Raw genomic sequence first — 27,488 nt, 5'->3', positions numbered from 1 at the left:
TCGTTTGTACGGGCAATCTTCCTGTTCTCCCTGCCATGTAGTGAAACCCGGTATTGGGGCTGAGCAGATGAATAACCCGCCTTCGTTATGTAGATCTTATTCGAGGCACTTGTTATGCAAGAGAGCGCGAAGTTTCCTATACAATGAGCTGATCAGTAAAAGGGTACTGTAACAGACGGAGAACAAAAACAGAAGAAAGAAAGGAAGAAAAGAGCGGACAGAAATGTCAAGTCGAAGCGAAATGATGCCGAGAGATTGAAGAGAAAGACAGAGACAGAAGGGAAAGCACTGCCCCCTTCTTAGATCACGGACAGGTACAGGCACTAAAGGAAGTTAACAAGGATGAACACAAACGAGACGAGTCTCGCAATTGCGGGGACCTCACCGGGAAATAAGACGAACAAATGGTGCACTCTGCCAAGGCCGAGACAGGGGAGGAATACATGGTTACAATGACAGGTAGAGAGTCCCGATGATCCTCATGAGCCCTTGGAACAGTTAAAGGGCTAACTAATATGCGTTGTGTTGCTCAACTCAAGCTATGTCTAGAACTCTTTTACGACGCCTGACAAACATCGCCAGTCTGAATAACTTATGTTCGTACGAACTACTCTATACCCTCATGATAATGCGAGAAATCACAAACTAAACACGGCAGCTGCCGATCTGCAACTATGAAACCGGCTGTATCCTTGTCACAGACCCAACGGACAAATTCATCTCCAACAAGGGTCATTGATCTGCTCCATCAGTCTATATTCACTAATATTCCCACAAGTAGGGCAGCGCCACCACAAATATACTCGAACGTGAAGATCTCCGTTTTGCATTTTTATTCTCAAAGCTCTCACAAATTACACCAGCATCGCTGGACCCTTGGAAATCAACCATCGCTATTACCCTTCATACCAGCATTCCTTGAACTCCTATCCGTATTATGCCCATATTCCCTAGTATGGAGGTCTCGTCACGTTACCCAAACTTCCCTCGCTCGGCCGGCTATCGATTCCTCGAAGAAGGTCTTGAAGATCCATTGTCTTGGTATCTTGCGAGCGAACCGATTTGGGCCGCATTCCGTCCCCATTGCGGCTATTGAGACTACGCCGTCTCCCTTTATCCTGGAACGAATTCTCAACTGCCTGAATGGGACTTCTCTTGCCTCCCAACAAGTTCATATCCGGCAGTGGTGGCACAGGGGGTACTGACTCATCCTCATCGCGTTCATCATGCAAGTTTGGTGCTCCTCCAAGAGGAGGATGCGCGCTTAACGGCCCCCGCTTGGAAGCAGTGCCAGGCCGCTTGACGCTGGTTGGGCTACCCGGCTGGTCATTCTGCGTAGCCGGATTAAAGCTCATATCCGAAAGACTGTAATCATAGCTGACCATACTGTCTCCACTGTCGTCGTCTCCTGTCAGAGCTGCTGTTTTTGGCGGGGGATTGCCCGAAAGCACGAGCTTCAGCTGATCAACCGAGGCGACCGTGCCTCGGTTGCCCGTGGACAGGGCAGCTGGTGAATGGGCACTGCGTACGCTGCCCTTGCGGTTCCTCGGGATAGTTCCTTCGCGTTCCCTCTCGCGATGGCCATGTGATGAGTGAGGTCTCATCAAATTATACTGACTGCCATACAGTGATGTTGGCCCGTGACCATTAGCGAGCCCGTTGCCGTTCATGCCATTGGTCTTTACAGTGAGATGACCTCGTGTGCCTGTAGTTTCCGTCTTGGATCCCGTCAATGACTCCGACTTTCCAGCAGCGGCAAGCATGGCAGCCGCTGCATCTCTGGACCAGTCTCCCAGCATATGCTCACGGAACACAATTGGCAACTCCGCCTCAAATTCCGCCGGATCCGTGGAAGTAAGAGTTGAGCCAAGGATTGGACCCGAAAGATTTCGACCAGGAGATCCAGGGCTCCCAGGAGGGGCTCGAAGGCTCTCATGATAGTGTGCCGCAAGGGACTCCACAAGAGCCTCCCGATCGTCAAATGGAAGTAATTCCTCCCTTTCCAATGAAGCAGAGTCCCAATCTGGCTGCGGGCGTGCCTCACCAGGGGTACCAACTTGATCCAGAGAGGGAGGGGGCATGTCGATGCCCTGAACCCAAAATGCCTTTCTCTTGCGACGGGCTACCTCACTTTCGATGGCCTTGCCAATGTCGGATTCTTTAAAGTCAAATTTCTCGCTGAGCGCCCAGAAATAGCCATGGCAAAGCGCTGCAATTCGGACTTTATGAAGGGGCGTCTCAATCTCTTGGACATCCTCTTGTAGCCGATATATCATGGGCAGGCCATATCGAGCGGCATTCACGCCCAGCTGCAAGACGAGCCTGGTGAGAAGAATATGGAGCATAACGAGATCGTTTTCGTAGTCGACATATTGAAGAGCATTATCATAGATGACTAGATGTAGTAGAGCCAGGAACTGCGATTGTCGAGGTTTCGATCCTCGATCACGGTGAGAAGCATTTGAGACGGCTCGTCGATTGATACCGGAGCTGCCTTCCTTATTCATCTTGATGGATGAGCGAGAACGAGGAAGCTTTTCTTCAACAGCAATCTCACTCGCAGAAGATGTTTCGCGATCGAGCCATGTAACGATAGACTCCATATACGCTTTGCGGACGTGACCATCTGGATCACGAAGAAGCCAGTGGGTCCCTTCCCAGACGTGTATTGGTACAGGGTTGCGAGACATGGCTAGGTTGCCAGTAAGCTTTTTCTGTGGGTTTGCAACAAGAAGAATCTCCTTTATAGCGCGGAGGCCAGATGCCCTACCGGTACTAAGGGAGAAGTAGTGGTCAAGCTGCTGGCTTTCATTCAGTTCTATTGCGGAGGCACCTGGTCCAGCTTCGTTGTTGCCGTTCTTTTCGCCCCCCGGAGAAGAGTTGATGCTAGAAGATCGACTTGGCTTGAGACGAAGGATAATCGCGGAAACCATATCGGCAATCTGGTCAGCGTAATAAACATGGGTAGCCAAGTCGCCAATGCACAATTCGAGTCTGCCCACAAGATGCTTGGTCTTTTGACGCACAACCGTATCGGATTCAGCAGCAGCGGCGTTGCCATCGTCGCTCCGGCTGGCAGGGCTTCGTAGTCTAAAGAGCTTCCTCATCTGCTTGATCAGACCCAGGAGCACGTCCATCATACTCAAGCCAATGAGGTTGACGTCAGATCGCAGGAGAGAGCTCATGATTGTTACCAATGCGAGCTGTTCATCAAGTGTCGTATCCTGTGCTGGAATCCGGAGTAACGTTTCCAAGGCTGCCACAAGAATGGTGTATCTATCTTGCACGGGAGCCCAACGTGCAATAATGCCATATATGCTGATAGCCCAGCCATTGTCTCGTTCTCGATCGTCATGTAGCTGTACCACCGAATCGCCCCGCGCGACCTTTTCTTGAATGAACTTTAGTAGAGAAACGGTGGCACCATGAATCTGAGCGCGTGTAGGTACAATGAATATGCTCTTCAAACATTGCATAGCCAATACTCCCACTTCCTCTTCAGCGAGCTTGTCGACATCACCAGCAGTTCCGGATAAGGCAACAGGATTAGGGTCGTTTGCCCCATCCGTCCCGACTGTGGCAATGCTTGTCCTACGCCGTAACTGCTTTTCGGTATCGACCTTTTCCTCCTCTTCGAGTCGTTGGTGTAGGGTTTCGAGGAAGTCGGGGGTGTCGGACCAGAGGTTCTCGAGGATTCGGGGCATAATAACATGCATTTGGCTACCTGTTATAGAGGAGAGGGCATTGGCTGTAGAGACACTGCGGATAGCTTCGAGGCCTGCGTTCCTCCAACGAACCTTGACGGGCGTTGTAAGCGACTCTCTGCCCGGAGTGGGTGTCGTCGAAGCAAGCTGAGCATATAACCGGACAATCTCTTCATATTGGCGGAGATAGGTTTGATCAGCTAATAGAAAAGCTGCGTCATGATAATCGCAGAAGGCTCCGAATGTGGGGAGCGAGGACTCGATCATGGTAATGTCGTCGGATCTGAGGACGGTATCGAGGATCTTGAGGACGAATGGAGCAATCAGGACGGAATCCTTGTGCAATTTCTCCATCAAGGCTGATAGGATCTGGAGGGTGACCTGAACATTCCTACGGAAGGGGAGAGGTTAGCAAACAAGAAACTCGAGTTGATCGTAGCAATGTCGAGCTGTGGTGATCATTTGAGGCAGAAACGTCGAGTCTGACGAATCTGACACGTTGACGCTGATGCGACGTACCCAATACGCAAACGCCAGACATCACTGGCAGTCTTCTTTTCGAGGAAGGCACCAATCTTTTGAATCTTGGACCGACGACTTGTAGCGTAGTATAAGAGATAACTGAGCTCGCTACTATTTGGCTTGACATCGACAGCTCCTTTCGCGGTTCGAGGATAACATTTTAGGACGAGGACCTGATGTTTCGGCCGACACTTTTGCTGTAGGGCGTTCATTGCGCTCGCGTTTCGGCTGAAGACACCGTCACTTTGGGAGAAAAGAGAACTGGCAAAGTATAAACAACGGAAGGAGAGGAGAAGAGGGGGAAAGAAAACAAAAGAGAGAAAAGGAGTGAAGTTGAAGCAAGGAGAGAAGCGGATGGCAAGTGAATTATCGTGGAATCGAGAGGTTGGAGTTTGGAGGCCACAGAGCCAGGGAAGTTGCGCTGAGTTGGCAGCGGTGGTAAAACAAACGGGGAAGGGAATGGGCCAAGTTTTAGAAGGGAAGGGTTCACCCAGACTAGAGGTAGACGAGCCGGGCGGGAGTTACGGGGGGCAGGTACATCTGAGATACCCACTTGGTGAGCAAGCTCGGAGGAAGGCACTAAAAATTTCAGCCCAGCCCAAGTGCAGACAGGGGGAAATTAATCCATCGTCCATCGCAATCTGTAACGTCAATAGCCGATGCTTCACCACCTTCACCTCACATTTGGATCTGGATCTGTCGCATAAATAAATCATACGCTAGATGAAGAACCAGGTTTGCATGATACTGGGCTTTGACTGTTAGAGTATCCGTTCACTTATGGAGGGTCAGTGCTGTACCTCTTTTTCAGGGGTTTGTTTCTATCGGGCTCAGCGGATGGCTAAAGAGTTCCAAGCTAGTGGGTAGCAGAAAAAATGGTGTCCTAAGCCTTAGGGTAAAAAAATAAGTAGTCTGAGAAGTATAGTCTGAGAAGCATAAACTGACCTACTAATTTCGTCTCTTATGCTTCTAGTGGTCAATTTTTCTGATACCCTGAGGCCAAGGTACCCGTAAAATATCAGAGCTAAACTTAGACCAACGTCCCTGTTCTCGAGTCTGGGCTTTTATATGTCTTGGATGTTAATTCATAAGTTATCTCGATGTTTAGTTTTAATTAATCTCTGACATTTCACTACTTCAATGTAACTATAGAGACTGGGTACCATTTTATGGTCTGGGAATGGAGGTAGGTAATCGTTGTCAGGTTATTTACTGTGACGCAATTGTCGCCATCCGCACACCATCACGACAAGATCAGCATCATCGTCATCGCCATTCTTGACAACGCAGCACAAGTACGACATAATTCCCATCACGCAGAGCTTCTCGGATGTGGCTGTCAAGTTGTCGGCCTATTGACTGGCGCCTCTGTTAAATAGAAATTTGTTTGGTGGCTGAATATTCCTTCTTTCAACATTGTGAATGGCTGTTTTAATCCCTACAGACGCATGCAACCGTGCATCCGGACCCTTCCTTTTGGGTACCTATTTCGGGTGCCTATACCAAGGTTCAGGGTGAATCCACCGCTCCATGGTTTGCGCTGTCAAAATGTAATATTTTCAGCCACGTCGGGCTTGAAACGAACGTCATATTATTCGGATTTAACCCCATTATTTGCACATCCCCATTCCTTGGGCAGATCTACAGTATCGGACGGCGTGTCCAAATCCAAGCAGCCGAGATAGTTCGTCAATTACCTTTTGGACATATTTGCTTGTTTTGGCCAGACCTCAGTCCATTAACGAGAGTTTTATGCAAGTCTTGCTCTGCCCTCACCGTATTCTCCAATATCCATATCCTGCCACGTTGTTTTTTTCTTACTCCCAACAACTCAAAATTAATTGGCTTTTAATGTGCTCCTTCTTCTAGGTATTTGCCTATCTAGGCTTTTTTACTTTTTCTTGATCTTTTCGCTTCCGTTTGTTTTATGTACCTATGTTTCCACATTCAGTGACCCGAATGCTCCGTAGGTGGTTTGCGACAAAACTTAACCTGGCCAAGATTCACATCTGGCTGACTCTTTTTTGACAACACATTTACTGGTCAGCCTGTTAAATCCTGCGGCACATACTTATTTTTCTTGTCCGACTCAGCCGAAAAGTATGTCTTGTGACTTGTGGGTGTGATTAAAACCACCTAACCTTGTGACGCGGCGCAAAGCGACAGAAGCCGCCAGCATTAGACTATTCATTACAGAAGTTGATGCTCTTTCACGTTTTCCAACATCTCATTAACTTGACATTTATATAAATTAGGCGATTAGTTCGCGCTGCAAACTCAACTAGTCCTTCACTCTCCTTCCTCAGCTATGAGAACTATTTGAAGCAGCATTGGCAAACCTGGCAAACCTGGCAAATCTTGTAACCTTTGCCTGCCATGGTAAACTTAGTCTGTAAGCTCCTGCCACCGCGTTTCTTTCAACTCAAGTGCGAAAGTCAAACCGATGACTCCAACCGAGCTAGTTTTGGGTCTAGAGGGGTGAGAGGGACGCGTCGAATCTTATGCTATTGTCTCCTCGAACGCTTAACAAGACATGGAGACATGGTTTGGGAATATGATTCTAAGTGCTTGGATTTCGGACCGGCAGATGATGGTTCGGTAGGCAGACCGAAATTTGTGTTTGATTATATGTGGAAGGGAAGTAATTCACTTCAAGTGATAGGATCAATGACACTGTTGACTCATTGGACAGATAAAATCAAGATGTGAATGATGTGCCTCCTGATCTGATCCCCTCCCGATCACAAAGGTCCGCTAATGCGACCGTATAGATATGAACACAGTTTGGCTTTCATTGACGGCTATCACCAGAGATTCACGAGTTATATTCAGGCATACCTGTTCATATCCAAGACGACATCTGAAGCCCAGATCATCGGTGCACTATTGTTTAGCATGAAGTTCAGAAATTCATGGGAGTCTGTGCAATTTGCCAAGATAGAAATCGTCCAACAATCATATTGAGGAATTCCCATAGATACCCACACCATATGGAACCCTAAAATGGATAATATCGCGTCAATAAGGAGACTGGGCTAAGAGGATGATCGCTCATGGGCACGACCCGGAAAGTGTTTGTTGATTGTGAAGTGGCGTGCTTCAACTGCGCAATAACGCTTTTGGAAATACCTTGGGAGAAGCACGGGTATTGTTCTTCGTACTCGTATACTTGAGGACGCCTTTGTGAAACTTGAGCGGAAAGTGCAATCTGGCAGCAATATCAAAACTTCTATATGGTTTCGAAAGCTCAAGGATCGGTCGAATATGTTTGCAACAACGAACCGATACGCACTTGGGTATAACTGTTCAAACCCTGTCGATAAGCCAAGAGGAAGATCCTGATGGACCGTAGGGAAACAAGTCACGACCGATATCTTTCTGATACTACTCGATAATCATACGTGGCCAGGAGTATCATTGATCAGAAGTATCTGTGTAACCATGCCTTTCAATAAACAAATCACACCGCCTGATCTGGGAAATTTCGTCTGCCTCGTCTAGGCAGAATCAATCAAGTTGCGAACCAGCTGACAGGTTATATATCCCGGGTACATGACCCTCCAAGTCTGCTTTATCAAGAACCTTGTCCATGATCTACGCCTTTCGCTTAGCAAACCTCTTCCAAACATCTACGCATCGACGCATAACTTGACACATATAACCCACGAAACAAATTCACCATGTGCACGCAAACAGAGACGCGAGAAGAATGTAGCCGTTGCGGCCACGTCAACGCCAACCAAGGCCCCATTGAAAGCTGCGGTCTAAGATCTCGTCAGCCCTTTGACAGCCGAGATGACAACTATTTCGTCGGTCGGTGCTATGGAGTAGCTACAACTTCATACACTGAGAGTGTTGTCTGTTCCACCTGCGCCACTACAGAGGAGAGAGAGCGGAGAAGACATGAAAGCAAGGGATCTGCCCAAATCATTGCGAAATGATGGAATTTTCAGCTGGGCAGTGATGGCGAACTGGCGTATCGAATTCAAGCATGGGGTAATAGTGCGTGAACGGATAATTTCTACTGTGAGCAGCCAGAATGCAGCGTTTCTTTTAGTATGAATGTGGGAAGCAACTGGTCGTACTGAACGTGTGTGGATATATGAGGAAATTATTGGGAGACTGAAATCTGTTGGAATGGTTATTGGGAAGCTATCGAGGAACTCGCCTCTACTTAATGGGATTCTCTCAATATCTTTCAACGTTATGCTTGACCTCGTCGAATTGTTCTGAGACTATCTCGACTGGGTATCAATAACTTAATGACAACGAGTGGCCGGATATATCAGATATATCAGCAAGCAGTTCTGTAGCAAGATACCTTTGAGATATATGCGATTCACTCCATGTTTCACTGAAGGCAGATGAAGTAATTCCCTCGGCGCCGTGGTGATGCTGAACTTGCTTGGCTCATTTAATAACGTAGCCGTGGATAACAGTGTTGTAAAAAGGAAATACCACTGGGTCCGAGGAAAGTGAGTATGGGATAGAAAGGAAGCAGGATTTGGTTGAAACGTAACTATCTGTTATGAGGTCGAAGTCTGCCTCGCAATGCACAGCCGCATTAGCCTTGGACAAACTTGGCTGACTACTAAGGTAGTAGTAGTAGTACTGCACCTTTATAAAATGTTGGCCCCCCCCCCCACTTTCTTTAGCCTGCCTTGACGCCTCACCTTCATTTCTCGTATGTTTGCGATGGATTGGCATGACCCTGATTGCCGCCGGATAGATCCAATTCCATTCGACGACAAACTCTGGACTTGCCAGGCTTGCGGGACGGTCGGTCCTCTCGAGTTTTCTATCGAGGAACCTGTTGAGACAACCACTTCCCCTGCAAACCATGAAGAAACACATCAATATGAGGCTATTCGACCCTTATCGTGGCCATCATGTGTCGATTATCTGACAGACGCACCTGACGAGCATGTTGGAAGAGCTTTACAACAAGCTCAAGTCGGCCAGGATATGGTGTGTTCAGGCATCACTCACCAAGCGGCCACAGTGAGCGACGCTTATGGACGAGAAGTGAGTTTCCAAGCCTGCCAATTACACCAAGGTCTTACCAGCCAAACCAGATTCAACAAGTGGTATATCCCGAATTGACCCAGCCTTCGCATATTAGGATCTTGGAACTTCTGCCCGCGCCTCGAGAAAAGGCACTTGAAGGTCGATTGTTGGTAGTTGATGTAGACAAGCCGTCTTCTTATGAAGCCCTCTCATACACTTGGGCTGACGCCAACAGCGATGCTTCTTTGTGCCAGAGGATATTCATCGGGCGCGGCAACAGGGCTCTGCCGATTACATCAAGCTGTCACCAGGCTCTCCGTCATCTGCGCCAAGAGCTTGAATCGATCTTTGTCTGGGTCGACTCAGTTTGCATAAATCAGTCTGATCTTGAGGAAAGATCTTACCAAGTTGCTATGATGGACGATGTCTTTTCTAGAGCAAACGTCGTTCATGCATACGTTGGAGAAGATGAACATGGTAACTCTTGGAGAGGAACCAATGCTGTTTCTCTTCTTCAAAGTATTGTTGAATCAACAATGCCACCCGGCGGGGAGTTGAGAGATTGTGCACGGGTGACACTAGGCCCTTTCTTCCAACGACCTTATTTTTCTCGATTATGGGTTGTCCAGGAAGTCTTACTCGCTCGGTCTGTCATTTTGCATTGCGGTGGCCAGTCGACACCAATTACATGGGATATTGTCGTTAAAGCTCAGGCGCATGGCGTGGAAATCCCCTGGTGGATGAATCACATCGGCAGAATAGGGCCATACGTGAAGGGTGGGCTTGTTCAAGTTCTTGCCGCAACCGCATTGTGCCAGATGAGCGACTTGAGAGATAAAATCTTTGGTTTACTAGGACTAATAGATGTTCAAGATGCATCGAATTTGGCAGCCGACTACAATCTCACTGTTCGCGAGGTATACATCGGAACTGCCGCATATCTCATCCAGAAGAAAGGACGACATGAGATACTGGAGCTCTCAGAATCATTGTCCAATATGAAGCAACGCAACACTTATGGTATCCCTAGCTGGGTTCCCATGTGGGACTTACAACAAAGACCATACGTCGCAGCTGATATATCACAAAGGTTAGGCGATATCCAAACTGGCATAGACGAAGCCGCAGCGAGGATTCCGGCTCTATCTCTACCTACCTGGCCCTCATCACAGCCTCTCTGGAATCGTTCAGCAAAATCTATTCGAAAAAATGTCCCTATTTCAACCTGTGAAATCGAAACAGACTCAAGCATAAAAAGCATCTACAAGGCCGTTGATGCAAAAACAGGTTGCCTTATAACATCAGGATATGAGGTTGCAGAGTTGAAACGTGCAGATTTCATCAAACTATCAAAAAACAACACAGTTGATGATGCCCACCGAGAAATTCACTACAGAGTGGTTCGACAGGGCGAGGTAACTCTTGCTGTTAGTGGTCCGATGTCAACGATACGAAGCTATCCACAGCGTGTCCTCGGATCTAGTGATTATCTGGCCTTGGTGAGAATAATAGGTTGCAAAACTTTGTTTGTATGCGATAAATACATTCGAGACAAGGACGTCATTACATACCGGCTAGTCTACCCATGCGTGGCCGCTGTTATATACTGGATAGGGAAACAACATACATACAGTAAACACACCGACTTCGATAGGGTGTGTATCCTAGAAGCGACATATCCTTGGACCCTGGATATCATTACGTTCCTTTACCAGTGGAGATACCTAATGCTGCCAAGGGAAGAAGGATTAGCCACATTCAACTCAGCCGATTCATTCTTGGTGAAAGAGCGTGAGAAGGCCATGAATCTTTATGTCAGATACGCAGTTGTTGTTGAGATCGAGTCGCCTTCTGTTTCAGAAGATGAAATCACCACATGGAGACTTCAGCTCGAGCAAGACCCAGATTGGGCTAGCAAGCACGAGTCATCACTGGTGGACGACCTTTTCACAGAACTCTTGGAGCTTCAGAGCTTTTGGGATGCGCAAAGGTTCAAAAATTTGGTCCATCTGGACTTGAAAACAGCGCAAGACGAGTTGAACTATTGTAACGGCGTTCTGGACACTTTTTCAACTACTGACCGTTCTAACAAGCAGCTAAATAGACGAAAAGAAAAGCAGGGTAAAGTTGAGGCTGAGATAAGTAGCTGGAAAGCAGCTTGGGGGCTTCTTTTCAAACGCTTCAATGGACTGATCTCTGCCGTTCTCAAACAAGAGGCGAACATGTTTCCACAAACGGTTGATGACATCTTTGAGTTACCCGAGTCATGGTTGGGTGCTTATAAGAACAAGCAGGAGCTTGTGAGGTTACTCGAAGATAGATGGATGCGTTGCACAAGATTGCTGTCCTTTGTCATTGAATCTGCTCAATGTTTTGAAGAGGCGAAGCAGGTGATGGAGGGACGACAAGAGGTACTGGGCATGTTTGGGATTGGAAGAGAAGACGAGAGAATTGTCATCGAGTGATCCAGATACTAGCAAGAGTGGACAACCAGGTTAGTCATCCACTGCCAGGAACTTTTGGACTTGCTAGATTGGGTTAAGTGTAGGATGCCTAGTCGAGCTCAACAAAAAACTCCTCATTTCACTCACTTCACATTCAACGTTAACAACCACGTCCCAGATCAAAAGCCGATAATAACAGTTGTCAAGATGTCCGCCAAGTTTGAAAGCTCCGCTGTAGGTCCTGCCCCTCTCCCTCTCACAGATACCCTTCTCAGCTTGCGAACAGGCAAAGTCCGCCCCATGGGTGGAGTAAACATCCGCAGCGCCATCAACAAGCGAGAGCGTCAAGGCAAATGGGAAGTCACTCCTCTAGGACTTGTCGGCGACGAGCATGACTACATCCATCATGGCGGTCCTGAAAAAGCGCTGCATCAATACTGCGCTGCGCACTATGATGTGTGGAACGCCGAACTCCCCGGTCGCCAAGATCTCTTCAAGATTGGTGGTTTTGGAGAGAATCTCTCGACGATGCACATGTCGGAAAACAATGTCTGTATCGGCGATATTTATCGCATAGGAAAGGATTCTGTAACAATCCAGGTGACGTCTCCTCGCCAGCCGTGCTACAAGCTGAACCATCGTTTTCAACACAAGAAAGCTTCAGCCATGGCGCAGTCAACTGGTCGCATGGGTTGGTATTACCGTGTCATCAAGACTGGCTTCATTGAACAGGGCGACGAGATGGAGCTTGTCGAACGAATTCATCCAACCTGGCCTCTTGCTCGTGTCCAAAACTACCTCTACCACGAAAAGGATAACTATGAGGCATTTCGAGAGCTGGCTAGTCTACCTACCCTATCTGAAGAGATGCTGAGCATCTTTCGCAAACGTCTTGAACACGGTGCTGAAGATATGAGTGGCCGTCTCGAAGGAGATAAGACCCCTGTGGTCTGGCGACCTTATAGGCTGGTCTCAAAATCGGATCTTACCACGAGAGTCAAGTCCTTTGTCTTTGAAGCCGATAGTGACGATGGAAATGCCGAGGACTCAGATTTTGGGCAATTTCCTTTTGTAAGGCTTCGATTTGGGACAGATGGTAACCTTTCTCGTGCGTACTCTGTTGTGTCTGGCAATACGAACCGCTTCGAGCTGGGTGTTTCTCGAGACGATAACTCGCGAGGCGGGTCCGTCTATTTGCATGACAGTTTGAACGTTGGCGACGTTATCAAGATCGCCTCTGGACGCAACGCCTCTGTGGCCTCAAAGGCCGTTAAACACATTTTCATCATTGGTGGCATTGGGGTGACAGCATTCCTCACTGAGATTGAGAAGCTATCAAGTGTCAAGGCAGATGTACAGGTACATTATGCTGTGCGAAGCCAGAAAGATGCAGCTTATGTTGAACGCCTACCACTCGACAAGACGACTATCTATGCCAAAGACGAGGACCAACGACTCAATCTTGGTCAGATCATACCCAAACCTGAAGATGAAAACAAAACTACTACAGCTGTTTACTGCTGTGGTCCAACATCTTTGATGAATGCTTGTCGTACCATCACCACGGCTCTTAGCTATCCCAAAGGTAATGCACATTTCGAAGATTTTGGCGATGCTACAACGGGAACAGGAGAGCCATTCGAAATGGAAATCAAGTCTACAGGCCATACTATTCAAGTGTCTCGTGAGAAGTCCCTTCTCCAGGTACTCTCTGACGCTGGATTCGAGATCGAGTCTTCGTGCTTGGTTGGGAACTGTGGGACGTGTATGGTGGATGTTTGCAAGGGAGAGGTGGAGCACAAGGGTGTGGCTTTAAACGATGAGCAGAAGAAGGAATCGATGTTGACTTGCGTCAGTCGTGGGAAGGGGAGGATTATGATTGACTGTTAGGAATGAGCCCTCGCTAAACTCGTTATGGCTGAGATATAGAACGGGCAGTGTAGAGAAACATGATGAACAGTCGTTCTTGAAGGAGAATACCGGCGACAGCCTGTCGTCTGTTTATGGATTGGTGTTCAAGGTCACCTCAGGCGTAGCTACTAAACTACATATTGTCAAGACTAAATGTATTCACCGTTCTCTAAGATTCTGTCCTGGGCTTGAACTTTATTTGAGCCGGACGTTGCTAGGTCTACTTCTCGTGCTGGCTCATATAACTCAGGCTTAGATCAAACAGAAACAACGACTATAGGATAGTGGTCGAGAGAGGACAGAGCGCAAATTCATTGGGCTTATCTATAATCTGCTGTAGAATCAATCTCATTCTTTGACTGAAGTGAGGGAGTTGGTGCTTAAAGGTATAGAGCGGGACTATTAGGTGTAAGCAATAAGGGTAGGTAAACAGCACGAAGGACAGGCAACTCTGATGTTCCACCTAACCTAACTTCTTTTCACTTTCCGCCTCCACCTTTTGGGCAGCCTCTTGTTTATCATCTGTTGTTTCCTTAGGCTCACCCTCCGATTCATTTTGTTCTGCAGAATCCTTCTTCTTTTCAGGGGTGTCCTTGTCCTGCTTCTCAACCTCTTCTTGTGCATCGCCATCCTTCTTGCCCCATATCCTCATACTAGGCATAGACACATTGCCCAGCGAGGATACAGAGCTGGGGACCTTGGGCATATTTGGCATGTTTGGCATGCTGGGCAGGTTTGGCATCTGAGGGATCTTGTTTGGCAGCCAACCTTTGGCATCTGTACCTGCCGATTGAGCCACACCAAAGAGATAGTTGAGGTAGTTTCGTTTCTCGACAGTATCAGCGCCTTCGATATTCCCATCACCGATGATATCGTCTCCTTTATCGTCGGGGAGTGGCACAAGCGATGCAGCGTTGGCGATGTCGAGGGGTGACTCGTCTGGGAACTCATCGTCTTTATCTTTGTCAACACCTTCCGTCTTTTCGTTCTCTTCTGCACCTGGATCCTTCTCAAGAATCTCTTTGGCCTTTTCAGTCTCTTCTGTTTCTTCAGGCGGCGTTTCTCGAAATTTGGGATCATCGACAACGGTCTCTTCGCTCAAGAACCACTTCTTGACAAGCTCGGCTGATTTATCCGTCATCTCTTCGTATCCGCGATGCTTCTCGGGTCTGAACATGTTCATATGCGCTTCAACCTCATCTTCGGCTTTGGGCATGACACATCTCTCAAAGATAGGATACGCGGAGTGGCTCTCTTCCGGAATAGCGCAGAACGTTCGCTCAGGGACGAAGTAGCCACCACTCCAGTAACCATTCTCACCAAGAGAACAGTAGAAGTCGTGCATGCCAATACCTTTGAGAGACCCAATGCGTTCAAGTCGACGGTTGAGCTCCTTTTGTCTAAGAAGTGCACCAACGAAGGTGACGTGATCTGAAAGCCAAGCAAAAGACTTTCCGACATTGCCGCGGTTGATGTAAGCCAGACCTTGACCGAGAGCATCCATGCTTTGGCGATATCCTTCAGCGACAGACTCTTTGTTGATATTCTTGACGCTCTTCATTCCTTGCATGATGAGCTCTCGATTCATATAAGCTGCTACGCCACCGGCTGCGATGGCGCCGACTGTCCCTGTCTTGACGGCTACCAGCTGCCATGTCTTCCACTGGGGTCCTCGTGAAGTGGTGGTGACAGCGGTGGTAGCGGCTCTTCGAGCACTTAGTCGAGCAAGGCTGGCAGGTGCGGCGGCTGATATAGCTGTCATGACGTTGAAGACACTGTTGACCTTTTGATAGTTTGAAAATGCACCGTAGACGAACATAGAGCGGGCAAGACCGTTGTAGGGAGTGTCGAATGTGAGAATGCCTTGGATCAGGGGGAACAGGGGATCATTTTCGTCTCCGTTGTTGGCTCTTTCGTTTATAGCTAAGAAGAGAGAGTCTGCTGCTACAAAGCCTCCCATGCTGTGTGCAACGAGGACGACGCCGACGTCTCTGTCGTGAGGAGGCCATGGTTTCTCAGACTTCTCCTTTCGAATGTCCATCACTCGTTCCTTGAGCCTGTGATATTTGTTAGCGAGCCCGAAGTTGTCAATGTTTGTGGCGAGACGGCCTACCATCCCAGAAATCCCTCTGAGGCCTGAGCGAGTTCTCCAGATGTCTCATATTTGGGATAGACAACAGATTCGACTTTACAGTCTGGTAGTTCTTTACCGACTGCCTTTTTGAGGTCCTGCAGAGGGTTAGTTTCTGCAACGTGCGTCTATGCCGTGGAAGATGGGTGCTTACATATGGGAATTCTTGAAAGGTATTGTCAGTACCCTAAGGAGATTCATTAGCTTTGTTCCCACTATCTTGTATGTTGGTTTACCTTGAATCCGTGGATAAAACAGAGTAATAATGTACGAGGCATCTTTACTGATGTGCTTTGTAGGTGGCTGTCCAAGCTTCTCGAGAGGATGGACTTGAGCAATAATATAAACAAACAAATAAAGTTTGTAACAACTTGTACAAAGGATGACGTTGTAGGTTGTAGGACAAGATGGAGAGATTTCCAGGTTTTCCAGCCACACTTGTTTGACATTTGGCGTGGCGAGTGTGAGTGAAAGACCTCAGATTTGGGGGGATCAACGTCATCGTTGTATCGCGCCGTGCATCACTAGCATCGTCTCGGGGGTTAACCCTGTATAAGTTAGTGCAACCAGAAGATCAAGATGATCGGAGTGGGAAAAGCTTGATTGTCCCAGATCCATGGACATCTAGACTAGATCTTGTTTCAAGTAGGTAATTAAAAGTTCTTCCATTTCTTGGTCAATGCACTAACAATTAGTTATCCAAATTGATGTCCCGAGGTTACAGTTGACGACCCTTGTAAAGGCTTGTGAAATCAGACGGGCAGCCCCCCCGGTTGCTTCTACTTGGCCTTGCCACCGCTTGCAGTCTTGACTAATTCCTCCCATTCAATGTCTTCCTGATCATCAGCATGGATAAAAACGCCGATATTGACTGCCTTTTTCAAATACTCCATGGTACTGGCGTAAAGCATGCGAAGCTAACCATTATTAGTCTAACGCTTGATTGAGGAGGCAGATCAATAATACCTTGATAGGTGAGTTCTGAGGTACCCAAGAGATAAAAATTGTTTTAGTCCTAAGAATCCACTCATTAGAAAAAATCACCGCATCATGAAGTTGGACTTGCCTCTTTCCATCCTCCCCAAGATCGTAGTCTACATCGTAAACTGCGTACAGTGGTGAGGGTCTTCCAGTCTTGTCAACACTCGAAAGCAGTTTCTGACGAAATACTTCGTATTCTGTTTCAGAACTAATTTCTTCAACTGTGACATTTTGTTCATCATCGGTGATCTTGAAAATAATGAACTTGGTTTTATCAGGACCTTTGGAGAAGCGAAGAGCATTGGCTGCTGTGATGCAGTCTTGATCAATCGAGACACTATTCCAATGTGAGCATTGCACAGGTTTTAAAGACGGACAAGATGTACCCTGAAGCAGACTAGTAGTAACAAGATTAGGAATGTAACCGAGCGTAGAGATTTATTAGTATAACATACCGTCATTGCAGTGAAGGATCTTGAGTTATCGAGATCGACGCAGTGTATTAACAAGTCAGTTAAATGTCTAAGGACAAATTGAAAGCTAAGTCCTACAAAACAATAATGGCCAAGTTAAAGGCCTATTTATATCAGATCAGAGGAGGCAATCTCATTTTGGTTCTATTATTAGCAGTAATCTACTTTCAACTTTCAAGTAATTATTCTGCCTAGTCAGGCAGATACGCAAGACACCACCTCGTTCAAGGCAACCTCAAACGTTTGGTATTCCCTGTCTTGGAATTTTACATTACTGAATGGCATTACAAGAAAATAAGCCGAAGGCAACAGAATTATCGCTTCTGTAATTCACTCTAGTTATTTCAAGTGTGTAGTCCTGGGTGGTTGCCTTGATTCCGTTTTTTTTCCAGATTTATCCTGCTGCCTGACTTCTGCGTTTGCCCAAACTGCAGGTACATTTGTGAATAATATCCTAATCCAGTGATCCAAATCTACCTATTAATTACTCCCCAAAGTCCATAGCAAACATTTCCGTAGCAGGAGGCTGGCCATTAATCCAATCCGCCAAGATGGACGTCATGTCATCGTTCAAAAAGGCATCAGTATTAGCATCAACCGCAGCCTGTTGTCCCTGTCCGGATGGTTGTGCAAACGTTTCAGGCCAAATAAGTGGCACATTTTCAGACACACCAGCCACTTGGAGTGAGTCGGTGTTTTGGTCGTACATGCCCACGGACGTGTTCCGTGACTCCACCATTCGTCGTGCCAATCTACTAAAGGTGGCGCAAATCTTGTACAGCTTCTCGGCGCCGGCATGGATTTCTCGGGCGTGCCGGAAGGTATCTACAACTTGTTCGAGAAGATTGACGTCTTCAAGATTGGACGCTGCGATAGAGTGGAGAAAAATTACCACAAATGGAGTAAATGATGAATTGTGAAGAGCCCTGGCCATATAAGCTGATGAAAGATAGCGATCTACGTTTCACTCACCAATCGATATAGTCTGCCTTTGTAAACAATTTGACTCCGTCGTAGCCGGAGAATGCTCGGAGATGGCTTTCTAAAGCGAGCCTAGCGGCCTGGAAACATTGCGAAGTCATATCTGTACTGACACCAGGCATGGCTGGTGCTCTGAGGAGAGTGGTGAGGGTCGAGTAATACATGATGTCCCAGTGGTTTAGGCTAAGGGTGAGAAGCTTTATAAAGCGAACCTGACTGCCATCGAGCTGTATGAATATTAGTAGGCGTTCGATAGAAAGCTAAGAGACACATTACTTGATCAAGGTCGTATCTCCATTGATGAGCGTCTGCAACAAGAGTGTCAATCCACTGTCGACGTTCCATGGCTGGTGCTTGTAACCCAGCCACAGAGTACAACTTGTCAAAAATCAGCCCTTGGATCTTGGCAAGTCTGATCACAAGATTGAACAACTCAATCCATGGCTTTTCAGCTGCATCTTCTGGAATAGCTGGGTATTGCGCATCGACTTCAAAGTCTTGCATCCGGGAGGCGTTACCGAAATGGATAGAGTTGGTCTTGTCACAGACATATAGGGTCCAGAAGAGACGACGTTTGTTTTCAGCAAAGCCACTTTGATCTTTTTGATAGGTAATCTCTCGATGATAGCCTAACATCTGGCAATGACTGAGTCCTGCGTTGACAAGAGTGCGTGCGAGAACTGGTTTGCTTTCGTTCTGTATTTTGAGAACCTGGATAACTGCATGAGTAATGCCATCACATATGACGATGTTTCAGACTTACAGCAGTTGTTATGGCAACGACGTTTTCAAAGCTAGGTACCGTCATAGTCTCAAAGGTCTCGAGACCCAGGTGAAAGTTCCGTTCAGCCTGTGCTTTCAATGATTCCAAGTCATGCTCTTTGCTCAAAGGGTCTTCGGTGATGATCAGTTCACGAAGGAGAAGGCGCATGATGCCATTGACGCTTGTAACGTGGCCGAGAGTCACAGGCTCAGTGGGAAAATAGACCTTTTGACAGAGGTGTTCAATCAGCTTTGTGTCGGTCATTGCTTGGCCAGGAAAGAATCGAGTTGGATTGGCTGTAGGTATAATTAGACGCCATATGCATTGAGCTATAGGAAAGTGGCTTAGTATTACCTTTTATTATGCGTATAATCTTGAGTATAATCGAAGCTGGTAAAGGTGTAATATCCGGTATAGACCGTGTTGGAACATGAGAAGGCGGCTTTTTGCTATTTGCATCATGTAGTATCGAGTTCAACTGGTTGAAAGACTCGCTGATACTCTGCTGCCCCTCGGGTGTCTTTGCAGCTGCAGACCGTTTGATCTCTTCGCTAGCCTGCTGAAATTGGGATATAAACGACGAGCTTCCCTCGTATAAGTTGCCAACTGGAGTTTGGGCAACATCGTAGACGCTTGGCTCAGAAGAGGCGGTTGGAGAAACTGAAGTATCATGTTTCGAAAACGCAGGCGTGGAAATAGGAGGATTCGTGGACGCAGGTGTTGATGTGGATGACTGAGCAGGCTGTTTGTCTAATCGAACCTCAACCTTGGCCAATCGAGCTTCAAGAGACGCCACATATTCTTCTCTTTTATTGTTATTAGTACAGTACAGTCGAGAAAAGAGTGTGAATAACCTACAGATGCGATATTCTGTTGTCTTGCCTGGGACGTTGGTCTGACTGCTGTATAGAATGGGCTTGTTGGCAAGTAATACCAGCGGCCTTGCAATTGCCACAGGGTTGAGATCTGTCGCATCGGATCTTATTAAGTTTAGTTTGATTAATAATAAAACGATGTCAATGTTAACCCATTTACCTTTCTGACTTTGCATGCTTCACACTATTAGGGAGTTAGTATGGCATGGTGCTGCAGCTCTGCAACTAGTGCTAGAGTATATTCTAAATATGGTACGCACCGCTCGTGGAACCTGAGAAAGACGAGCTCGCCTTGCCAGGATAGTCTCCTCACCAGACATGACGTGTCTGAGACTGTAGACTTGTTAATGCCGCTTTCACGGATTGACGGGTTGACGGACGGACGGGCTTTCGGAGAAGAATAAGAAAACAAGTCAAGCTTATGCTTACTTGCATCCTCCTCGCTGCCACGGAACCGCGGGACCCGTATTCCCGAGCCCAATAACGTTAGCGGCGATCCAATCGATTGGATATCCTGCCTTCCTTGGTTCCGCTATAAGGAAGATGCGACAGGGGGCTCTGACTGATGATCTCCAGGGATGGTCCAAAGTCAGCATGAGCCATCTTAATTACATTCCCTTTACAGATATCCATTGAAGGATGCAAAGAGTTTTAAGTATTCGACGGTGCCACAATGACTTGGATTCTTGAAGAAATAAACCCGATTTTACTTTGTTGCCTCCCAGGCTTTTTAGCAATCTTTCTTCCTTTCTTCCCACTCATTCTTCTACCTTATTAACAGCAATCCTCACCAACACCCATCGATCATGGATCCGGAAAACGAAAAGAGGAAGTCTTCTGTCGAGGATTCGACGACGGCAACAACAAAACAAGATGAGGGTGAAAAGCAAGCACAACTGGGCGATTTATGGGTACAAAACCCTCCTCACTGATACTTCTGAACACAACTAACATGTAATAGCGCGCCTTCCAATTCGCCGACCGTCTCGATTGGGTTTTAAACATCATCTCCCTTGTTTGTTCTATCGCGAGTGGAGCAGCAATGCCGTGTATGACTATTATATTTGGACAAGCTGTGGGCCGCTTTGGAGACTTCGCCGGAGGCTCTGTTGACCCTGACGACTTTAAACCCGAGGTCAACTCCTTCGTTCTCTGGTTTATCTACCTTTTTGTAGGGAAATTCGCCTTGGCCTACATCGCAACAACAGCCATAACGATATCAGGCATCCGAACAACACGAGTACTTCGACAGCGATTCCTCGAAAAGCTTCTACGAACTGAGGTATGGTATTTCGATACAGCCAATGTCGGATCTCCTGCAACCCAGATGACCACCAATGTAACGCGCATCAACCAAGGCATCGCTGAGAAGTTGTCGCTTCTGGTACAAGGACTTGCCATGTTTGTCTCGGCCTTTGTGGTGGCCATTGCAGTCCAGTGGAAGCTGGCTCTGATTACTCTTACTGTTGTGCCTCTTTTCTTCATCATCATGGGCGTCGGCATGGCGCTTGATGCTCCTATAGAAGCAAAGGTCACTAGTACTTACTCACAAGCCAATGTCTTTGCACAGGAAGTTTTGACTTCTATCCGAACTGTCCATGCATTTTGGGCACAAGGTAGAATGGGTGAGCGATACAACAGTTATCTCCAGGAAGCTCACACCACTGGAAAAAAGAAGTCAATGATCTATGGTATCATGAGCGCATCCACATACTTTTGTATGTACTCTGGGAATGCTTTGGCATTCTGGCAAGGCTTTCGTATGTATCGGAGCGGAGAGATTGACTCCGTCGGTACTGTGTTTACGTAAGTTTTTATTAATTAATGGTCATGGAATGCTAATTATAGATTCACAGCGTCGTTCTATCTGTCCTTCTTGCTTCGTCTTCCATTGGTCTCCTCTACCCTCAGATCCCAGCTCTTGCCAACGGTGCAGCAGCAGCATCAGAGCTTTTCAAGATCTTCGACAAGCCTTCTTTGCTCGACCCTCTTTCCAACGAAGGACACGCTCCTGAAACATGTAACGGACATCTTCAGGCCGAGAATGTTTCGTTTTCCTATCCTTCACGACCAGACACACAGGTACTCAAGGGTATCAACTTGAACATCCCAGCTGGTAAGACCACGGCTTTCGTTGGTGCGAGCGGCTCAGGTAAGAGTACCATTATTGGACTACTGGAGCGATGGTACGTCCCATCCGCGGGACGCCTACTTCTCGATGGCGTGGATGTTTCGACACTTAATGTCAAGTGGTTTAGATCACAGATGGCTCTTGTTCAACAGGTGAATATCAGTCATTTTCTTTTAACCCATTCAACTAACATATTCTACAGGAACCTGTGCTTTTCAGGGGTACCGTCTTTGAGAACGTTTCAAAGGGTTTCACCGACATTCAAAAAGCTCTTCCTATCGAGGAGCAGCGGAAACTTGTCCAAGAAGCGTGTGAGGCCAGCTATGCTCACGAATTTATTCAAAACCTTGAGAACGGCTATAGCACGTATCTTGGTGAAAGGGGTAACACTTTGAGTGGCGGTCAAAAGCAACGAGTCGCTATTGCTCGTAGCGTTGTCTCGAATCCGAAAGTCCTTCTGCTCGACGAGGCAACTAGTGCTCTTGATCCCAACGCCGAACGCATGGTGCAGAAGGCTCTGTCACGCGTTTCTCAACAGCGAACGACACTTGTTATTGCCCATAGGCTGTCGACTATCAAAGACGCTGACAACATCGTGGTTATCTCTTCTGGGCAGGTTGTTGAGCAGGGTACCCATGAGGAGCTTCTTGCGCTTGACTCCCATTACGCTCGGCTTATTCGTGCACAGAATCTTGCTGTTGTTGAACAGGAGACAAAGGCTGATATGATTGTCAAGGAAAACCCTGATGCATTCGATACAGACGACACTGTAGGCCGTGTTATGACAGCACAGACTCACAAGTCCATGGTGGCCGAAGGCGAGGAGTCAAAACCCAAGGACCGATCTATCCTCTCAAGCATATTCCTAGTTGTCAAGGAACAGAAAGCGCTTCGTCCCTATATCATCATATCTGCCCTTTGTTGCAGTATAGCTGCGGCAACATGGCCCGGCCAAGCTGTTCTGTTCTCGCGAATTATCACTGCTTTCTCAGTCGAGACTTCTGCTTCGGATGTCAACTTCTACGCTCTCATGTTCTTTGTCATTGCGCTTGGAAACCTGGTAGCATATGGTATTATTGGTTACATCGCCAACCACGTCGCACAAACCATCTCATACCAGTATCGCCTTGAGTTGTTTACCCGAATGATTGGACTCGATATTGAGTTCTTTGATCGACCAGAGAACTCATCTGGTGCTTTGGCGTCTACTCTGTCCTCCATTCCTTTACACCTACAAGAGCTTCTGGGCCTCAATATCTTCGTTATTCTTGTCATGATTGTTAATATCACTGCTAGTTCCATTCTTGCAATTGCGTACGGATGGAAGCTCGCTCTTGTGATGGTCTTTGCTGGGTTGCCACTACTTATGGGATCTGGATACTTCAAGGTCCGCCTCGAGTCAAGACTACATGAGAGTAATGAGGCGAGATTCCGAGAGAGTGCAAGTCTTGCCAGCGAGGCTGTTTCTTCACTGCGAACTGTTACATCTTTGACCGCTGAGATGGACTTTATCACTCAGTATTCTGAAACACTTTCCAGCATTGTCATCAAGTCTATTAAGTCACTATCTGTTTCGATGATTGCATACGCATTCTCGCAGTCGATTGAGTTCCTTGTCATGGCTCTTGGGTTCTGGTACGGCTCGCAACTTATGGCGTCTGGCGAGTATAGCGCCGACCAGTTCTTTCTCATTTTCATGGGAGTTCTGTTCGCGGGACAGGCTGCCGGTCAACTGTTTGCAAACTTGACTAGCCTCACCATGGCCAAGGGAGCGGCCAATTATTTGTTCAACCTTCGAGAGGAAAAGCCCGTTATTTGTGAGACCGATGAAAATAAGGATAAGGGTCCTGATTTTGATCAACATGTGGGCGTGAACGATGTACACTTCAAGTACAAGAGCCGAAGCACCAAGGTGCTCCAAGGCCTGTCTATGGATATTAACCCTTCCCAGTTTGTCGCCGTCGTCGGCCCCAGTGGCTGCGGCAAATCAACTCTTATCTCGCTATTTGAGCGGTACTACGACCCAACCACGGGTAAGATTTGCGTGGGAGAGCAAGACATCAAGGACATGTCCCCTCGACTTTTCCGCTCCCAGATGTCCATGGTTCAACAAGAGCCTGTTCTGTACGAAGGGTCTGTACGAGAAAACATCTTGATGGGCCTGGACGGCGATGCCACAGACGCAACCGACGAAAGGCTGAACGAAGCAGCCCGACAAGCTAATATCCTCGAATTTGTATCTTCGCTACCTGAAGGATTCAACACTACCTGCGGTGCTCGCGGCACAGCCTTTTCCGGTGGCCAGCGTCAACGTATCGCCATTGCACGAGCTCTTATCCGAAACCCGAAGTTGCTGCTGCTTGATGAGGCAACCTCAGCACTGGACACCCATTCTGAGAAACTGGTCCAAGAAGCTCTCGAGCAAACGAGGAGGGAGAGTGGTTGCAGTGTGATAGCTGTTGCTCACAGATTGTCAACTATCCGAGATGCAGACATCATCTTTGTCCTTGTTGGCGGCAAGGTTGCTGAAGTCGGAACGCATGGGGAGCTCCAGGCCAAGAATGGTGTTTATGCGGATATGTGCAAGGCCCAGTCTCTTGATAGAGGGACTAGCGACTAATAAATATATTTTGTTTCTTTGCCGGACATTTATACTACCAACATCATGGTAAAAAGCGGCTCATAGATTTGTTTTCTTCCTGAGATATATACTGTTGACTGTCTGTTAGAAAGGCTCTATATACCATCTTCTGTATCCTCATCAATTCATAACATTCTATAATACTTGATCTATTACAATGCTAATCCTATTCCATGTCGATCAGGGGCTGGAAGCTAAGGCTAACCCTAATTATCGGAACCGTGACATGCTAGCGCACCAGTCAGAGAAACCTGTCGGTAGGCTCGGCAAATACATAGTAAACTCAAGGTAGTACCACGGAAAAGGTTCACGTGTAGTAATTGAGCCTATTTGAAGGACTCGGGGTTCCTCAACTAGTTCGCTTAGATACAGGGGTTATCATATAACCAGGTAAGCTGAAAACATTCGATGCTGACTTTTTTTTACATAAGCGCAAGCCATCTTTTGAGAATCTGTCGCAGTTCTGTATTACATGGAGTGATCACGCTGTGATCCTTCCAAGTGCCACGCCGCACTTAATGTCTTGCTTCATCCTACGACTAGCAATATCCGCGTTTTGGGTAACAGGCTAAATCCATCAATCGGATAAGTCCACGAAGTTGTCTCGAAATGTGAATAGCTACCTAGCTACAACTATGATCCCTTCCTTATAGGATACGGAAGGTGAACTAAAAGAAGAAGGTCGAGCGGAACCAGGCACCCCGAACCTAGTAGTAGTGGAGACTCAGCGTTTCATTACTACCTACGTTGGAATGAGGACCCGTCAAGGATTTGATTGCCGGTAGATATACAGTTGAGGTAACGATTAGACTTTGAGAAGCCCCCCCCATCAAACAGTTGAGGTAAAGTCAAATAAAGTGTGGCTTGGATTGGAACCTGCATCAAATACCCCTGAAGATTTCCGGATTGGGAATCGGGTTTATGACTTCGGGCCTTTAAGCAGGAACTTCCAAGACAAACAGAGTGAGACGAGTGACAGTTTGTTTGGATGTCAGAGTAACATTCAAGCAAGATGCCTAAGGCAAGAACCAAAGTATCGGTTAGATTACACTTATCCAGGAAGAGTCAAGACCCATTTGTACCCAAAAACTCAGTATAAAGAGAACCCTAAATCTTCACCCATCTTGTCTTCTTCTTCTCCCCTATCGTAGATCCTCACTGATCAGCGAACATGGAATCTCCACGCTCCCTTCGACGCCTCGCCGTCGCCCTCCTTTCTTTGGCTTCTACTGTCCTCGCCCAGAACAAGGCTGATGTCATCTCCAAGTGTCTCGACGAAGCCGGTGTTCGCAATGTCATCGACACCGACAGCTCCTGGGCCCAGGAAACAGTAATGTTCCAAAAGCGTCTCAAGCCTGACCCTGAAGCTATCGCCTTCCCTGAAAACAGGGACGAAGTTGCCTCTGCACTGAAATGTGCTCGCGAGTCAAAGGTCAAGGCCAATGCTCTTGGACCTGCGCACTCATTCCAGGGCAATGGCTTTGGAAACCCTGGCAATTTGGTTATCAATATGGCTGCTTTCGACGAGGTCAGCTATGATAAGAAATCTACCATTCTCACCTTTGGTGGAGGTACCCATGTCGGCCCTGTTCAAAAGTACCTCTGGGATACTGCTGGTCGTCACGTCCCTCATGTCCGTGGCGCTCACGTCGGAGCCACAGGCTCTAGCATAGGGGGTGGCTTCGGAACGACCTCTAGGTTCCTTGGTACTCCCATGGATAATCTACAAGAGATCGAGTACATGCTCTTTAACGGGACCATCGTGAATGTCAACGCTAAGAAGGGGCCCGGATCCGACCTGTTCTGGGCTGCTCAAGGCGCTGGATCCTCGTTTGGTATCATTCTCTCCATGAAGACAAAGACTTTCAAGCCCCAGTTCGACAAGGCTATCAACTTTACCCTGTCTATGGGCGACCTTACCCCCGAGGCTGGCGCAAAGGCTCTCGTCGCCATCCAGGAGTACTCTCTTAGCAAGGACTGCCCTGACACGTGGGCTTTCCGATGGAATATCATGGCTCCCCCTTATGGTGGCACTGGATACTTCTATGGTAACCCTGCTTCGTTTGATAGCGTCATGGCTCCTCTTGTCAAGAAGCTCAAGACCATCAGCTCCAACACTGCGGTCAAGAGTACTGTTCTTCCCTGGTGGGATCTCGAGGTTGCTGTCGCTGGACCGGGAATGGAGCTAGAAAATGGAGGTTCCCTAGGGGGTCGATCTTTCTACACTCAATCTCTTACTACCACCACCGACCACCCTCTCACTGTCAAGCAAGCCCAGATCCTCTTTGAGAGCACCACTCTAGCTTTCAACCGTACCGACATGACAAAGTTCGGATACATGGATCTCTGGGGTGGTGTATCCCGCTCTATCAAGGATAGTGATACCGCTTATGCCCACGGCAAGAACCTTTGGTTGATTCGTTGGGACGCCAATGCAATTGGCGCCTACCCTAGTGATGGTATCAGCTACATGAGAGCTTCAATAAAGCCCTTCGAGGACTCACTCGTCAAGGGTGGTGCTAAGCTCCGCGGCTTCGTCAACTATGCCGACACTGAGCTTACTGAGAAGGAATGGAGTTCTCGTCTGTACGACGGAAACTATGAGCGTCTTAAGCAAATCAAAGCTCGATATGATCCTGAGGGCCTGTTTATCAATCACAGACAGTCAATCCCTCTGCCTTAGTTTGACTTGACCGAGGGGGAGGGGGTGTTTATTCTTTGTTACGTATATAGCTTGTGTCCAATAGCATTGCAAATACTTATCTATCACATTATCGCCAACAAGCATAAATTCATTAATCTCCGACTCCAAACCCCGCTCTAGCGTGGTATCGAAGCTAGTAGAAAAAAGAAAAGTTGGCCGTTGGAAACCAGGGTTCAAAAATGAATAGCTTAAGAAACCTGTCTAAAGAGGATAAGATCGA

At 47.4% G+C, this 27,488-nt stretch overlaps 8 protein-coding genes across 8 annotated transcripts; 4 read left to right on the top strand and 4 right to left on the bottom strand.

Annotated features, from left to right (window-relative positions):
- Nucleotides 1–950: 950 nt before the first annotated feature.
- FSST1_009104 (uncharacterized protein) lies at nt 951–4,438 on the bottom strand (the record flags this gene model as incomplete). The annotated part of the gene is made up of 2 exons (XM_083226049.1): nt 951–4,095; nt 4,224–4,438. The coding sequence occupies 2 exons, from the start codon at nt 4,436–4,438 to the stop codon at nt 951–953; spliced, it is 3,360 nt and encodes a 1,119-aa protein (XP_083085065.1).
- A 4,483-nt stretch (nt 4,439–8,921) lies between these two features.
- On the top strand, nt 8,922–11,698 carry FSST1_009103 (heterokaryon incompatibility protein-domain-containing protein; the record flags this gene model as incomplete). Its single annotated transcript, XM_083226048.1, has 2 exons — nt 8,922–9,251; nt 9,302–11,698. The coding sequence occupies 2 exons, from the start codon at nt 8,922–8,924 to the stop codon at nt 11,696–11,698; spliced, it is 2,727 nt and encodes a 908-aa protein (XP_083085064.1).
- Nucleotides 11,699–11,884: 186 nt separating this feature from the next.
- Nucleotides 11,885–13,567, top strand: FSST1_009102 (pyruvate kinase-like protein; the record flags this gene model as incomplete). The annotated part of the gene is made up of 1 exon (XM_083226047.1): nt 11,885–13,567. One exon carries the CDS (start codon nt 11,885–11,887, stop codon nt 13,565–13,567), a length of 1,683 nt encoding a protein of 560 aa, XP_083085063.1.
- Nucleotides 13,568–14,051: 484 nt separating this feature from the next.
- On the bottom strand, nt 14,052–15,997 carry FSST1_009101 (uncharacterized protein; the record flags this gene model as incomplete). The annotated part of the gene is made up of 4 exons (XM_083226046.1): nt 14,052–15,645; nt 15,702–15,817; nt 15,874–15,906; nt 15,956–15,997. The coding sequence occupies 4 exons, from the start codon at nt 15,995–15,997 to the stop codon at nt 14,052–14,054; spliced, it is 1,785 nt and encodes a 594-aa protein (XP_083085062.1).
- A 501-nt stretch (nt 15,998–16,498) lies between these two features.
- Nucleotides 16,499–17,161, bottom strand: FSST1_009100 (uncharacterized protein; the record flags this gene model as incomplete). The annotated part of the gene is made up of 4 exons (XM_083226045.1): nt 16,499–16,636; nt 16,782–17,037; nt 17,087–17,097; nt 17,156–17,161. 4 exons carry the CDS (start codon nt 17,159–17,161, stop codon nt 16,499–16,501), a joined length of 411 nt encoding a protein of 136 aa, XP_083085061.1.
- A 496-nt stretch (nt 17,162–17,657) lies between these two features.
- Nucleotides 17,658–20,112, bottom strand: FSST1_009099 (fungal specific transcription factor domain-containing protein; the record flags this gene model as incomplete). The annotated part of the gene is made up of 7 exons (XM_083226044.1): nt 17,658–18,099; nt 18,146–18,381; nt 18,431–18,865; nt 18,918–19,213; nt 19,272–19,897; nt 19,953–19,969; nt 20,053–20,112. 7 exons carry the CDS (start codon nt 20,110–20,112, stop codon nt 17,658–17,660), a joined length of 2,112 nt encoding a protein of 703 aa, XP_083085060.1.
- A 486-nt stretch (nt 20,113–20,598) lies between these two features.
- On the top strand, nt 20,599–24,543 carry FSST1_009098 (P-loop containing nucleoside triphosphate hydrolase protein; the record flags this gene model as incomplete). The annotated part of the gene is made up of 4 exons (XM_083226043.1): nt 20,599–20,703; nt 20,754–21,598; nt 21,649–22,075; nt 22,126–24,543. The coding sequence occupies 4 exons, from the start codon at nt 20,599–20,601 to the stop codon at nt 24,541–24,543; spliced, it is 3,795 nt and encodes a 1,264-aa protein (XP_083085059.1).
- A 1,192-nt stretch (nt 24,544–25,735) lies between these two features.
- On the top strand, nt 25,736–27,247 carry FSST1_009097 (FAD-binding oxidoreductase; the record flags this gene model as incomplete). Its single annotated transcript, XM_083226042.1, has 1 exon — nt 25,736–27,247. One exon carries the CDS (start codon nt 25,736–25,738, stop codon nt 27,245–27,247), a length of 1,512 nt encoding a protein of 503 aa, XP_083085058.1.
- Between the last annotated feature and the right edge of the window lie 241 nt (nt 27,248–27,488).

This window comes from Fusarium sambucinum, chromosome II (genome assembly GCF_050947815.1).
Source record: "Fusarium sambucinum isolate potato_lamoka chromosome II, whole genome shotgun sequence".
NCBI lineage: Eukaryota > Fungi > Ascomycota > Sordariomycetes > Hypocreales > Nectriaceae > Fusarium > Fusarium sambucinum.
Note: the sequence above shows the minus strand (reverse complement) of the source record. Positions and strands in the feature narration are given on the sequence as shown.